Source organism: Diabrotica undecimpunctata, chromosome 9 (genome assembly GCF_040954645.1).
Source record: "Diabrotica undecimpunctata isolate CICGRU chromosome 9, icDiaUnde3, whole genome shotgun sequence".
Taxonomy (NCBI): Eukaryota; Metazoa; Arthropoda; class Insecta; order Coleoptera; family Chrysomelidae; genus Diabrotica; species Diabrotica undecimpunctata.
The window spans coordinates 38,991,414-39,008,061 of record NC_092811.1 but is presented as its reverse complement, the minus strand read 5'-3'; the positions used below and the strand labels follow the sequence as shown (position 1 = coordinate 39,008,061).

The 16,648-nt window shown below is 33.9% G+C and overlaps 1 protein-coding gene across 2 annotated transcripts in view; it reads right to left on the bottom strand.

Annotated features, from left to right (window-relative positions):
• LOC140449884 (uncharacterized) overlaps window positions 1–16,648 on the bottom strand; it is a 34,462-nt gene that overhangs the window by 9,802 nt on the left and 8,012 nt on the right. Inside the window, exon 2 of one of the 2 annotated variants that reach the window (XM_072543292.1) lies at window positions 4,748–5,073. The exons of the other annotated variant lie outside the window; for it this stretch is intronic. Within the exon in view, the coding sequence (XP_072399393.1) occupies window positions 4,748–5,073 (326 nt within the window). Of the gene's footprint in view, window positions 1–4,747; window positions 5,074–16,648 lie in introns of those variants that run through there. 2 annotated transcript variants of the gene reach the window in all.

Here is a 16,648-nt window from a genome sequence, read left to right as displayed (position 1 = left end):
ATACTTTTCAAGTTCAAAAGTCTTTTTCAAACGTCACTGCTGAATTTATTTGCAAACCCCACACCTGACACCACTGTAGCGTGATTAAATAAAACGAGCGGTTCGAATTTATATACATACATTTATTTATAACTTTACAGTTCGGTACTCTCTTATCGACTAACCCTACTTCTAACATTGTTACCTATATATACTACAGTTACTGGTTTCGAGAATATTCTGGCGTTGTCCCACCTCTAATTCGCCTACGTGACCGGTTATTCTCTCTCGCACTCGATACGACGCGAACTTTCGAGAGTATTAGAGATGCAATGCAACCGTTACCTGGGCCATGCCAAAAGTATGTTCGTAACAATATTTTATTTCAGCTCTTTGTGGCATATTATCAAAGAGAAAAGCGAAACCAAATGAAGGAAAAGTTGTTGTTTTACAAATAGTTGATTTAAACACTATGGATACACACAATGTACAATTTATCACACTGCAAGAAGTAGATGGTGGCACAAAACTACGAAGAAAAAGAAAATAGTCTTTAATGAAAAAAGTGAGCTGAGAGTCAAATTGAAACAGCGTCGAAAGAAGAGGATATTAATGAAGAAGTATATACCTCCCGTTCTAGCACTCGAACGAGTAAGACGTGTGCCAAGTACAAATAAAATCCAGTTTGCTATATCGGTAGTAATTAGTGCTTAATTTAGATTTAATAGTGTAATTTCGAAAAGTGATTTCTGGACAAGTTTTGTACGTATTGCTTTTATTATATTATTAAATCATATAAATTATATTTAGTTTATACAAAGTGCATACCAGAGACTGATTTTACCAGTCTGCTGGTTCTTGCTGGCCATCCAATTCAATGGATGTTAATATAAATTTTGATAGCAAAACCAGTTAAAGAAGAGATATAAAACGTGGTTACTGTCTGTATCTACACAGTATCTACACATGGACAGCACAAATATAAACAATACTCCTATAGTTTCTACCTTAACCATGGTAACCACTCTCTCATACGTAACCGTTGCAAAAAAATTTGATCTTAAGAAATAATTTTCACTTAAGTCTGTTGAGTTTCGTTCCACCAACTAAAAATATTTACGTAAGTACAAATATTTTGCTTAAGCTAAAGTCACCTACTATGACGACTTAAGAAAAAATTTTAACTTGGAGCATGCATTGAAATTCATCTTCTGTCATATATTGACACATAAGTGAGGTTAAATTGCTTGTTGATTGTCAATGTTAGGTTAACTCGCATTTTTTCGGTCTAATTTGATTTTTAATTTTTATATTCTTATTTATTCTATAGTATAGTATATGGTAGTATAGTGATCTAAAATATAAAAGTAGGTTTTGTATTGATAGGATATTTATTTTTTATATTTTTTGTTATTGTAAATTCCACCAAAGTGTATAGTAAAGTTTATCCTGTATATATAGTGTACTACTATAGTGATCTGACGAAGCTTTAAAAAAAGTAAAACCAAAATGTATGCAATACTTGATGGATTCGACCGTTACTTGATGGAAATTCATTTTATGTAACAATAAAACACTGAAAACTTTGTTTTCAAACTTCCACAAAATTTATTTTAAATTCTTATCACTACAGCTGTTTCGGCTGATTGCCTTTCTCAAGTGATCTGTTTTTGGTATGGGTTTACACTTTATAGTCTCTAATGAAATAGGTTGAGGAGGGGAGAACTGTTTGTCTCAAGCTGGTCATTCAGAATTATATCTGTGTTTTTTAATTTGTTGATTTCCATAGATTCTAACAAAGATAGCTTAAGGCCTTTATTTTGAATGTGGAGAATTTTAAATTCGTCATTAAAAGAATGATTATAATCTAGAAGGTGAAGTGCGTATGTAGAATCTGTTTTTCTATTATTGAAAGCCCTTTTGTGTTCTGCTATTCGTTTATTAAAATTTCTACCTGTTTGACCAATGTAAGTTTTTGGGCAGTCGCCACATTTAAGTTTGTACACACCACTGTGTAAGTGTTTTTTATGTTGGCTCTTGTTGTTTTTAATATATTTGCCTAGGTTGTTATTTGTTCTGAAAGCTGGTGTTATTCCTTTCTTTTTTATGTGTTTGGCTATTTTTGTTGATATTTTGCCTGTATATGTAATCGAGCAGAACGTACTGGGTTTTTTCTCTGGTGGTGGAAATACTAAGTTCAGGGCTTTCTTGTGTAGTTTTTGATTTAACATTTTATTAATTGTTTGTTCGTTGTATCCATTGTTTACTGCTATTTGCTTAATGATATTTAATTCTGTCTCAAAATTGTATTTTGACATAGGAATTGCTGTTAATCTATGTAACATACTATGATAGACTGCCAGTTTATGTTGTGTGGGATGGGATGATGAATTGTGAATAGTCGTGTCAGTATGGGTAGGTTTATGAAATATGGAGAAGTCATGTTTGTTTTTAAGTCTGGTAATTTTTAAATCTAAAAAATTTATGGATTGATTTTGTTCTGTTTCTATTGTGAATTCAATATGACTATGAAGAGAATTAATATACGATAAAAATTGGTCGAGTTGCCTGTTAGTTCCTGTGAAACATACCAGTACATCGTCTACGTATCTCCACCAATATAAAAACTGTTTGAATATGGGATGTTTTAAAATCTTTGTCTCTAGATGATCCATAAAAATATCTGATAGCAATGGGCTTAGAGGATTGCCCATTATAAGTCCTGCACTGTTATTTGTATATAATTCATTATCAAATTCAAAGTAATCCTGGTTTATGCAAACTTCAAGAAGATGTAAAATTTCAGATGTAATGATTGGATTTGTACTATTTTGGTCTAAAAGGTTTTTTACTAGAATAAAAGTTTCTGTGGGAGGGATACTAGAAAAAGATTTTTTACGTCAAATGAAATTAATCTGGAGTTGTTAGGTAACTGAAAATGTTGTATTTTATTAACTAGTTCTATTGTATTTTTTATGGTAAATTTAGGTGAAAATTTAGTGTGTTCTAAAATAATCTCTAGCAGTTTTTTTTTAAAGTTTATATGACGGAGCTGTATAAAAAGACACTACAGGTCTTATTGGGTGATCCGGTTTGTGTAGTTTAATGAAAGAGTATAATTTAGGAGGTTGTGGGTTCATGATACTGAGGTATTTCTGTTCTATTGGATTTACTATTGATTTTGAATTTTCTAACGCTAGCTTAATTTGTTTTTGATACTTTTCTGTTGGATCTTTGTGTAACGTTTCAATGTTTTGATTATTTAAAAATTCTATTGTTTTGTTATTATATTCTATTTTATCTATAGCAATAGCAGTGTTACCTTTATCTGCTTTGGTAAACACTATGTTGTTTTCTATTGATTTATTTTTAATTGAAATGGCTGTTTTAATTTCTTTGTAACAAGAATTTTTGGTTTCACTACACACATCTGTAATAGATTTTGCAATTATACTTTTTTCGATATTGTTAGCAGTTTTGTTTAATGCTACTTCACATTCTACGGCAATTTTTTCAGCATCATTTCAGCATCATTTACAGCATCATTTCGGCAATCCGCCGAAACAGCTGTAGTGATAAGAAACAGCTTTTGTGGAAGTTTGAAAACAAAGTTTTCAGTGTTTTATTGTTACACAAAATGCAATAGATCAATGAAGTAGCTGACTTCTTTTTTTTGCCAACCGATTTATATATATATATATATATATATATATATATATATATATATATATATATATATATATATACACCCTTCTAATTTGCTTCTCCTTCCCTGGTATCAAGCTGCTTGTATAAATTTGTATATGTTTCTGTATACTTCTTTAGCTGTGGTATTGCAACACCAGGTGTCTTTATTTATTCTCAAACTTCTTTTCTGATGTTTTTCCAAGTATTTCAATAGCAGTATCTCTAAAGATCTGGATGTCTTCCTCCAAATTGTATTAGGATTTCCTTTCATGTTCCAACACATTTTTTCTACAATTCTTGCTCTGAATAGTCATTCTTTCTTACTTTTTAATATCTTATACCTAGATTTTTGTGGTCCTCTTAAAGATTTTGGTTTAGTTTCACTTTTTACTTCTATATCCACCACAAGCAACTTCTGTTGTTGGCTTACTATCTCACTAACTATTACCTTGCAGTCCTTACATTCATGTATATCTTCTTTTATTACAGTGAAATATTCTATTTGTGATTGGCTTTGTCTAATTTTGTGTGTAATAAGTTGGGTTTCTTTTGATAAATGTGTTAACAACAGATATTATATCTAATGTTGTTGCTTATTCAAGCATATCATTTCCAGCTTCATTTCTAGTTCCAATGCTTAGTCCTCCAGTATTGCTTCATATCATGTCTTGTATTGGCCTACATGTGCATTAAAATCATGTATTATAACTTTCTCCTCTTATGGAATATTACTCTTACCCAGCCCTGTTTGAGGAGGGGCATATACACACAACATAAATACATCTTTATCAAGTACAAGTTTCACTGATATTATTCTATCACTCATTCCTACAACTTCTACTATGTTATCTTTTATTTCACTATCAGCAGTTATACCAACTCTATCATTAGTCATTAGTATTACTTTTCCCTACATATCACAATTTGTATCCTTCACCTAGTTTGTGTATTATAAACGAATATGTATTGTAAACAAATATACAATATAAGTAATTATACTTCACAAAAATCATGTAAATTTTATTACAGTAGATAAATAAAAATAATAATATAAATAATAAAAATAATAAATAATGACTTTTTATTCAGAATTATATTTACATTCTTTTATTTTACTCTCGAGAGCTTCATTCTCGAGCTGAATTTTTCTTTTTTGTTGTAACAAAATGTCCACCTCTACTTGTTTTTCTTTTAATTGTAGAGCTTGGAGTTTTGCTTGAAAAACTCTTTCATCTTTCTTCATTTTCAGCCTCTCCTTCATTTCCTCAATTTGGTACTGAAGATACTGGGCCTTTAACTCTACTATTTGTGGTAGATCATCATTTCCGTTCTCATATTTTGTTTTTTGGCGTTTTGGTTTATGTTTTGGATTTTGAATTACTTGTAACACATCTTCATTTTGTGAATCTGGAAAAATATTTAATTAAAGCCTAATGCTTGAAATAATTATGATTGTAATTCTGTTAGAATTATACTACAATATTACGTGGTAGCATGTAGAATGCTATATTTATCCCATGCCATGTCTTTATCTTTGGCAGATACATCGTTGGTTTTTTTATTTTCAATAATATCCTTGTATTTTGATACCAAAGATATTAATTCTTCCTTTTCTTGGGCAGAAAAGTTAACTCTTTTGTTTTTCCATGCTTTTAAACTATTTTACTTTTACTAACTATAACTATTTTACTGACAAAAAACTACAACTATTATCTTAACTTTTAAAACTATTACTAAATTTTTAAAGTATTATATTTATTTTACACTAACTACAAAATAAAATATCAAAAATAACAAGAACACAGATCACGAGGTCACAATATTTCTTCTTTTTCTTCTTTTTTTGTTGTTTCTGTATTAATAACGAGTCAACAATTTAAGAATTTCTGTCAATTTTGCAAAGTTGGTATTTCTGAGAACTTAAGTTTTTTCTTGGTTAAGTTAAGTAAAAACTTGTATGGTGGAACGCAAATTACAACTAAGAAATTTTTTTGACTAAGCAAAACTTAGGTAAAATTTTACTTAGATCACGTTGGTGGAATCGGACGTTAGAGATATACGTGTAAAACATTTACGGATCAAAAACCGTTTCGAGTTTGCACGTTTACACACAGACACTATGTAATCAGACCAATTTAAGTCACTATTAATTATCACTCCGAGATCATTGTGGGAGGTTACCGAGTTTAAGGGATGTCCATTAATAAAGTACGGCAGTGATGGGTTATTTTTGCCGATATGTAAAACAACGCATTTTTCAATGTTAAGCGGAAGTAACCATTCTGAGGATCATTTGAATATTGCGTCAAGATCTTGTTGAAGAACATGTTGGTTAATAGTTGGATTCACATATAATTTCGTGTCATCAGCGTAAATGAAAACCTTACTGGATACGATGAGCGGAAGATCACTAGTGTAGACACAAAATAGTAGCGGTCCAAGTACTGATCCTTGTGGGACTTATTATACAACAAAACAAATTAATATTTAATATAAATAAATAGGACCAAAACAAGAGTTAAAAAATAATCTTGTTAAAAACAATTTGAGCCGCTTGTTTAAAAAACAACATAGTTTAATTAATAGTAAATAATAAAAACAAACCTAAAGTGTCAACACCGCAACTGTCAAATAAGTGTTACCAATTTATGCCAAAATATCACCTTTGTTCGATTACAGTTACAGTGTGTTCCGAACAAATGTTTTTCATAAAAACGCTTTATAATGCAATTATACAAATTAAATGAAATATATTATTGTGTATTTCTTTAAGTTAACATTAATACAAATCTTTAAATATTATTTATACGCGTATATAATAAAATATATCTAGTGGCTGTAATGCCAGTGTACTCGGCAAAGTGATTCTAAAAAAGAACACGCCTACCGCCTAAATATTTGTGTTGGTATCATGTGACCTCACGGGCTATGACGCGGATGACGTGCAACGGTAAGTAAATTAGATGAAGTATATGTTCATCAAACTACCTACTAATAATTTTCATTATCCTGTTAACATTCTTTTCTGTTTCGGTTTTTTTTTGTCTGCAGATTAACTGGACTAATAATTATGCAATTTATTTACTAAATGACTGAACATACAACCGCTGTAACTTTCTATCATTCGGACTGTAACACCGTTTGTCTAAAGCGTAGACGGCAGTCCGTGAATTGACGCATAATTTCAGTCAAACAAAGTAATAATGTTTGTAATACAGCGTTTGCTGGCAATACGTGTAATGACTAGGCTTTTCACGGAATGACGTGTTAGGCCGATTGCCTACGACATATATATCAAAACCGTACAACACCGCATAAAAGTAACCGGCAAATTATTGAAGCTTTCCCCGCTTTTTCGAATTTTAGCATTGCGAATCCAGAGCTGGCGTTTCTTCACTATCTTGGGCTAGTGTATTTTCAAGTAAATATTTTTTACAAAAAATAAAGGGAGCATATTGTTACGATAGATAATGACGCATCATATGACTCAAAACTGTAAACATATTATTACTAACCCATTCGTCTTTTCTAGATCATAAATATACCTGCCGGCAGAAATCTCTAGAGCCATGGGTCCCCTTACGATATAAAAAAAACTGTTTACATTGATGGAATTGCTTCGATGGAAGGTCATCGATTCTTCGCCATAATTCTCGATAACGGTTATTTATATATATATATGGGACATTTTATTTAGAGGAACAGTTAGTTTTTGAACATCGCGGTGAGTTTTTAAAATGTAACGCACGTAGATAAATTATATAATTATTAGTGTAAAAAAAAATAAATTAGTTATATTGTGCAAATAAAGACTTTAAATAAACTTAAAAGTGTTATAAGTGTAGAACCTTTAATAATAAATAAAAACAATAAATTAGATTAATAATAACATAACAATATCTTCCGACGGAGGACATCCGTTACGATCAAATAAGCCACTGGTGTGTATTTCGGGATCGTACTGATAAAAAACTGCACATTTCCAAAATGCACATCCGAAACCCAAGCATATTGTATAAAATGCCATTTATCTTGATGTAATTTAACCACAAAAACATGTTTTTATGATTTTCATAATAAACAATAATTACAATGTTTTTATTTGCTTAGTTTGATAATTAAAAAAATTAAATGCTGTTACCTTAATGCATGGTTCCTGCACAAGTCCGCCTCAAGGCGGATGTCTGTTTTTCCTTTTAGAGGTACACCTGGCAGTAATATCAATTTTTGCCTCAGTATATTTGTGTTCGTAAGTGCAAAATCTAACTTTAATGAATTTTTCAGCAAGAACAAAAATTTATGCATTAGAGGGTTCAGAGAACAAAAAAAAACTGAATAAAATTAACGTTTTAATATCAGAAAATGTATCTTTCTGGCCTTAGAGTATCGGGTACTGGTGCCTCTACCTTATGGATTAAAATTTTCTAGCAAAAAGTTAGCATTGACAATAAAAGTGTAAGGAAGCTAAGTGCCATACAAAATAATAATATATAAAATTAAAATAAAATATAATAAACCTTAAATACTCACTTAAATAGTGAAATTTATTGTATACTTTATATTATATACACTATACAGGTATATATTTCAGCAAATCGAGCATTTTTTTTTTCAATAAATTTATACATTTTTTTCTACAGCATTCAGCGTTTCGTTAAATTTTATCATGCGCGGTTTTCCCTCATTATCGAGTAATAATATAAGTAATAAAATCCGTTTAAAAGGTGAACCGCTATTCAGTGGCGCACCCAGAATTTGTCTGAGGGGGTTTTAAAATTTTTTACGCTACCTCCATTTTGAGTCCCTAAAATTTGGGTTTTAATTAATTTAAAGTACTGAAGATAGCAGTGCCAAAGATTCAGGTATCTATTATCTTGCCTACCAACTAAAACCATTCTCTCTTACTTGTGCGCAGTTGACTGTCGCACGTACCGAACTCCGAAAGTGGGGTGGCCGCTATAAGCCTGACGACATTTTTGGAACACTCCCTTCTCTTATCTAGATCTTATCCATCGTTCTGAAGCTATTTTCTTGTGGCATTTTAAGGTAGTTACTATTTGATTGGGAATAAGCCCCAATTGAAGGTTAAAATAAGTTTATTGACGTTTGACGTTAATCCAACTTGTAAATACAATACATTTTGGAGACGGCTATCACCGTATTCCCGTTCTCCTCCGCATGCAAGGCATGCTCCTCCTTCAAACCTCTCGATTCCATCGCTCTTCTAATTCCTTCATTCCATGAGCGTCGAGGTCTACATCTTTTTCTTCTTTCAGGGGGCTTCCATTTGTGAAGTTTTTGAGGCCAACGTTCGTCAGGCATTCTCAATGTGTCCAAACTTCTTCTTTCTATTCTGTCAATGACCGTTTCTGTAACATTCATATTATTTCTTATAGATTCGTTGGTCTTCCTTTCCTGCCTTGATGTTCTAGCACTTCTTCTCAAATAATCCATTTCAAGTGCCAACAATCTTCTCTTCAGATCTGAATTAATTGTCCATACTTCAGAGCCATATCAAAGAACTGATTCAACCATGGTTTGTCCTATTAATTTTTTGTTCCTTTTGGAAATGTTGCGATCCCACTATAAGGAGTTCAGACATCCTACAATTTTACATCCCTGATTAATTCGGTGTTTAATTTCGGTTTCACCCAACCCGTTCTTAGCACTGAGTGCACCTAAATATTTAAATTTTTCCACTTATTTGATTTCCACGTCCTCGTCTATCAACACTTCAAACCTTGCATCTGAATTGATAAGTAAATATTCTGTTTTCTTCATGCTGACTTGTAACCCCCATTTTACATACATATTCTCTGTATATACGCTTTATCATAAATTCTAGATTATAAGAATCTTGAGCTAGGACGATTTGGTCATCCGCAAAGTTCAGGGAGAACAGTAGGTCATTTCCTACAGTGATTCCCATTCCCTGGCAGTGGTTTTTCCAATTTCGGAGGGCTGCCTCAATATATAAATAAACAGTACGGGTCACATACTGCATCCTTGTTTTACTCCTTTATTTACTTTTATTGGCTCTGATAGTCTATTTCCGATTTTTAGGTAAGTAGTTTTATCCCTGTATACTTCTGTGATTATTCCTAAAAGGTATGGACTAATGTCAATAAGTCTTGGAACTGTATCATACGCCTTTTCTAGGTAGATGAAGGCTAGATGTACTTCGGTATCAACTGCTATTCTTTTTTCTATTAATTGTTGGAGTATAAACAAGTTATCAGTGCAAGATCAAAGATCAAAAATTCAAACGTCAATAAACTTATTTTAACCTTCAACTGCGGCTTATCACTATTAAAATAGTAATTAGATCTTATCTCTGTCGTTTGCTCGGTTGGTGTTTCTCTTCTTCTTCTTTCTTTTCGATGACTGCTTGAATGTAATTGTGAACACTATTCTATCACTCCGTACTTCCCGTCACCTTCACGATCATCTCTCTTACAATCACGGGGTTCATACCTATTTCTTTATACATTATATTTATATCCACTGTACATCTATTACACTTCAGCATTGTGTGAGTAGCAATGTCGGAATATTCGCAGTATAGGCATTTATCTGTATCTGTCTTTTTGAACCTATGAAGATACAAAACCCGAGCCCTAAAACAAACAATCTACCTAGTCTCTTAGGCTTGGGATCAGCATCTTAGTCCACTGGGCAACATCTTTCTTGTTGTTTCACTCTTCTTGCCATCTTTCCATTGATTTTTCTCTTTTTTCTATACCTGTTTTTAAATGCTTTCTTCTCTCATAGAGATTATTCTTTTCTAATGCAAACACATGCAGAGGAACAGAATCCGTGACAGTCCACAAGATCGCCGCAGATACAGTCCTGTAGGCGCATGCTACTCGCAACAGACTCGTTCTGTCTACTTTTGTCATAAGCCTAATATTAGGTATCTATATCTAAATATAATGAAAATAATATTAATTATTGTGTATTTGTACAATAATTATTGTGTTCTACATATTTAAAGTGGTAATTTAATTATTCAATTAACGTTTTGGATTTTTTGTATCGTGTGTGAAAGACAAGTTACATGTTCCTACTATATATACTTCTTTATATATTTTTTACTTTATATGCCCTTGAGGGGGGATGTTTAACCCCCAAACCCCCCCCCCCGCTGGGTGCGCCACAGCCGCTATTTTAAAAATCCTAAAGTTTTTTTTGAAAATGAAAAATAATGGGGATTTGCCCATATACATCAGAAAAGTACTAAGTTAAAGAAAAAAATGAAATAAAAGAGAATTCGGACCGAGACCGTTTTTTTTTCATTTTCCGAATGTTTTTAATTTCTTATATAAGTAATAAGGTATTCTAAGTAATAGGGTATTGTATTGTCATTGTAAATAAAATAGTTGTAACAAACTGTCAGGCAAGACAACGTGCACCTCCGTCTTGCACTTCCTTTATCTATCATCTGTGCACCTCGCAGCTTTTCGCTATCTTGGGCTAGAGTTTAATGTAACGAAATAAAACTGAATATGTATGATTATAGAAGTGGAAGCTAGGCTGGGTGAAGGATATACGTTTTTTAGGCCGTGGTGAAAATGATAATAGTAAAAAATTAAGCATTCGTGTTTACTATAATAAATATTAATTCAATAACTAAAAGTATTCACAAACAAAACAAGTATTCACAAATAAAATTAGAATCGTCCTAATGATATCCAATCTCCGATAGGAGAGACACTTAAAGAAGAAGAATTCACAAACAATTACTTTTATTATAGAGCCATTGGCAAATAAATATAACTGAATTAAAGGGGTCTATGAAAAATATTCGAGCGAGCTCAACTATATCTATTTATAGTGATTTTTGGCGACGACGCTGCAGGTTTATTCACTCTTCAAAGCTACACTAGCGATTATAAAATCCGCGTCGTCTTGAAAATTTCAAGTTTCTTAAATATTTTTGCCTCTGGTGCAGTAATAACCTTTTTTTTGGCTAATGTATTTTTTATTTTTCATCAATGTTTGTTTTGAAAGAAAAAAATGGTTTTTTATTGTTTTTATTGAAAAAACCAGAAAACAAATCAAATTGTTGATAAAACAGACATACGAAAAAAAAATGGAAAATACAGAACGTGGTAAAAAATCAGTGAAATTTCAATGACCAATATCGTGTATTGCCTCCCCTTGCTCTAATAACCTCTTGTAGACGACGGGGCATACTCTCAATTTTTTTCCGGATTACATGTTGTGGTATGTTATTCCACTCTCTCACTAACAGATCCTTAAGCTCCTGTGCGTTGTTAGGAGGAGGTGTATGGGTTTGAATACGTTTTTTCAAATCGTCCCAGAGATGGGACGATTCGGGTCCGGAGACCTAGCTGGCCAGGGTACCCTCGTAATTCCAACTTCGTCCAAGTATTACATACTGATCCTGGCAACGTGCGGTCGCACGTTGTCCTGCATAAAAACGGCGTTTTCTCCAAGCCCTGCTATGTTGGGCATAACATGTACTTCCGGAATCTCCGTAATGTACCTTCGTGCAGTTAGGGACCCATTTTCGATGAAGGGTAATTCTCTGTGGAAGTCGGAAAATATACCTCCCCAAGTAATGACCGAGCCTCCACCAAATGATATTCTTGGAGCAATGCAAGCTTGTAAAAATCGTTCACCGGTTCTCCTCCAAACTCTTACACGTCCATCGGATCCAGTTAGGCAGAAACAGGATTCATCTGAGAATAACACTTTGCTACAATCGTTAATTCCCCAATGCGCGTATTGTCGAGCAAAAGCTAGTCGTGCAACTCGAGGCACCCGGCGAAGTGGCGGTCCTCTAGCCATTACCCGAGAAGATAGTCAAGTCTTCTTCTGACTGTTGCAACACTAAAATTGCGATTTCGTACTTCCTCTAGACGATTTTGATGCATGACCGCAGTTGAGGTCCGGTTTCGTAAAGCCTGAAACACAAGGAAACGGTCATCTAGTGCCTTGGTCGTTCTTCTTCGTCCAGAGCCAGGTCGCCTGGTTAGCAAACTTGCCCCCTGAAAGCGTTGAAGCACTCGTTGAACCGTAGAAAGGCTTACGCTAACAGTTCTTGCGACTTGCCGTTGAGTGTGACCGTCTTCCACAAGTGCAACAATTTGTGCCGTTTCAACAACAGTCAAAGGCATTTTTGTCAAAAAATAAACACTAATAATGGCACTAATAAACACTAATGGTGGCAATAATAAACGTTTGTCCGTTGCATTTGAACAGAAAGTCGAAGTACAAACGAGACATTTAAAACAAGCGGAGTTACAGGTAGCGTTCATTTTGGGAAGTGTGCACTTTACCGCGAAATCGGCACTATTGAAATTCTTTGTTACAAAGGAAACCGCAACAATTCTCAGAAACATGCATTAGTTTGTATTTGTGTTATTATTATTTACGATAAAGCTCGTTAAAAATGAAATATCGGCGATTTTCAAGGTGACCCGGATTTTATGATCGCGAGTGTATTACTTGATGTGTGTCTTCGGAACTGTCATTAATCCGGCGGATGGTCACAATTACGCTACAGAATAAGAGTGCGAGTTTTCAGGTACTCCTCGGTGTGTTTGCTTATGTTCTTTTAAACCAGAATTAAGTGAAAATTTTCTAGAGCACATTTTGCATGTGAAAGGAACCATCAAATTTCCTTTAATGACATGATGTTGTCGATATACAGGTTGTTTATAAAAATTGTCGTTGTTTAAAAGTGATATATGTATCCATGGGAAAATATTCCAGTGAGCTCTACTAATTATTCAAGATGAGTATAGGGTATACAAAAAACGCGAGTTGAGAGAAGTTGCTTGTATAAAAGTCCTATGACCCAAGGTTTGATGTTTTTAAGAGTAACAAGGCTCAATTAAGGCTGCAGCGATATTGGAAGAACATAAATTCCGAAGTAATTTGTCGCTAAAAGATGTCTTGCTAATATTTAGAATACGCCTAAATGCTTGGTAGCATCGTTAATCAATATTAAGTTTTGTCTACTCTTAGCAAAGTTATGTTAATTTAAAATGCATGATTCGTTATATATAAACTATTTATTTATTTCTCGTTATTTGTACAATTGCTTCTTATATTTTAAAGTGCATACCAACTGTCTAAATAACGAAAAGCGGATTTACATGTCCGTACATTCGAGAGTTCTAAAGGGTGATTCATTTAGAGGTACTTTTTTCAACAAGAAAAAAATAAATTTTATTTGAAAATATTTATTATCATACAATTACTTCTTAAAGATAATTTCTTTTAAATGTTGGCCATGACTACGATTAAGTTGGTTCATTCTGAAGTTCCAATTCTCGATGACTCGTTCCAGCATTTCGATTGGTATTTCACCAATGACTCGAGTAATATTGGCCTCCAATGCCTCAATCGTATCTGGTTTATTCATGTAGACTTTGGACTTTGGGTAGCCCCAAAAGAAATAGTCTAGAGGTGAGATATCACAGGATCTAGGCGGCCAATTCACTGGTCCAAAGCGTGAAAACATTTGTTCACCGAATCGTTCTCGCAGTAAAGTCATGCTTTCACTGGCTGTATGGCAAGTGACGCCATCTTGTTGGAAACAAATGTCGCTGAGATCAAGAGCTTCAATTTCAGGTACCAAATAGTCCGTTATCATGGCACGATAACGGTCTCCATTCTGCCGGTCTGGCCGGCCTCTGTTTTAAAGAAATATGGACCAACGATTACACCAGCTCATAAACCACACCAAACAGTTGTTTTTTAGGGTGTAATGGCAACTCATGAACCTCTTTGGGTTGTTCATCACCCCAAATAGGAGCATTTTGTTTATTAACGTACCCATTAAGCCAAAAATGGGCCTCATCTGAAAACAAAATTTTTCTCGAAAACAGTGGATCTTCTGAAATCTTATCAAGAGCCCATAGACTGAAACGGTGACGACTCGGAAGGTTGGTCGGCTTCAGTTCTTGCACTAATTGAATTTTGCATGCTGATGATAAATTTAAACGGATGCAATTTTGTGAAATTATGATGGAGAAATGCAATGCAAATAATAATTTTTTAAAAAATATTTTGTTTACAGATGAGTCCTCCTTCACAATTCACAAGAAACATAATTTTTAAACCAACATCATTACGTAAAATACCATAAGTTGTTGCATATGACAAGCCAAGCAGTTGAGAACGGCGACGAATCGATTGTTCATTATTTTCGAGTACACTATCCGTTACCGCCGCTATATTTTCTTCAGTACGTGCTGAATGTGGTCTACTTGGTCGTGTGTTATTTAATAATGAAAACTGGGTTTCAAACTTACTAATTGTAAAGCGAATTGTACGTTCGGTAGGCCGATTATGTGGACCATAAATTGCTCTAAGCACAGGAAACACATTCCTCACAGAACTCCCATTTTCAAAATACTTAGTAATTTCTAGACGCCGTGACGGGCTAAGTCTATCCATCATGAAATTTCAAACAATACTGAATAAAAGCGAAATGTCAGTTTGACAGTATTCGTGCACGATCTCCAATCAAATCCCCACCTCTAAATGAATCACTCTTTACAATACATTTCCAGTTGTTTCTCCATGTGTGCTTGTTCTAGATTCCCGTTAGTTTGGCGTCAGGTCACGCTTACGCTTGTGCTAGCTTTAAAATAGAGTTTTTATAGGATCTGACCAGTGGAAATTTGCATATGCGTTTTTAAACTAGAACCGTGTGACTACCGTTTTGAGCATATTTTACACGTGAAAGGTTTTTGCCAGTATGAACTCTTATATGCAATTTTAAAAGATTTTTCACTGAAAACTCTTTGGTGCAAATTTCACATTCAAATGGTTTTTCATCGGTATGCACTATCATAAAGTAATTGTAAATTTTGCTTCTCTGAAATTTTTTGGTGCGAATTTCACATTAAAATTGGTTTTCACTGTTATGTAGTCTCATATGTCGTTTTAAACTAACCTTTGTTGAAAATTGTTTGATGCAAATTCCACATTCAAATGGTTTTTCATCAGTATGCAATTTCGTATGTATTGTTAAATAACTGTTTGTTGTGTAAATATGTAATTTATAACGTTTTATAAATATTGAACCAGAGCATTGACAATTATTAACAGATTAAGGAAAAGTGCAAGAACATGTTGCTGCATGGACAGCTATATATGTAGGTACCACTAAATAATAATTAATTTCAATCTAATCGAACTGTAAGATGTAGGTCTCAACTACAAAAAATTAATTAGGTACATTGTTTAAATAAGTGATAGATTTGACCGTTACTTGATGAAAATTCATTTTATATAACAATAAAACACTGAAAACTTTTCTGCTGTTTCGGCAGAGTGCCTTTCTCAAGTGATCTATTTTTGGCATGTGTTTACACTTTATAGTCTCTAATGAAATAGGTTGAGGAGGAGAGAACTGTTTGTCTCAAGTTGGTCATTCAGAATAAGGCTGTGTTTTTTAATTTGTTAATAGGTGTACGCGTTGTCCTTCTGTTGCATCTGAGGTTCTATGTTTGGTAAAGCTGGAAATTTGTCCTGGGCCTTCTTTGGTTTTTTGACCTTTAGTTTCTTGGCGAGAGAAAGTTTTCGGCTGTCCTTTTTGGCTGCTTTTTCTCTGGTTCCGGAGTCTGCTTTTCCGCTCAAGATAGCTCCAAAAACTTAACCGGTGTTGTCGAGACTCTTTGTTTTTCTAAAGTCACGGCCTGTTTTTGACGTGACAACGTCTTAAATTAGGTTGTGGCTCGGAGTCATTCATGAAAAAGTGTAACGCCCGCTCACGTCTATTACAGTGAGTCACCGAACGAGAGAGAGGCCCGCCGGACCGGCGAATGCCTTGCGTCTCTCTCCCACTCAAACATGATCGGTCCGCTGCGCGCGCAGCACTAGAGAATTAGGCGCGTTGAATCGGTGCGTGCTTCCGTGCTTGTGTCTCTGTCTTTCTCGAGCGTTCTTGGCGTTCAAGACACATTACAGCAGAAACACTTCCTTTCATTTCATATTTCTC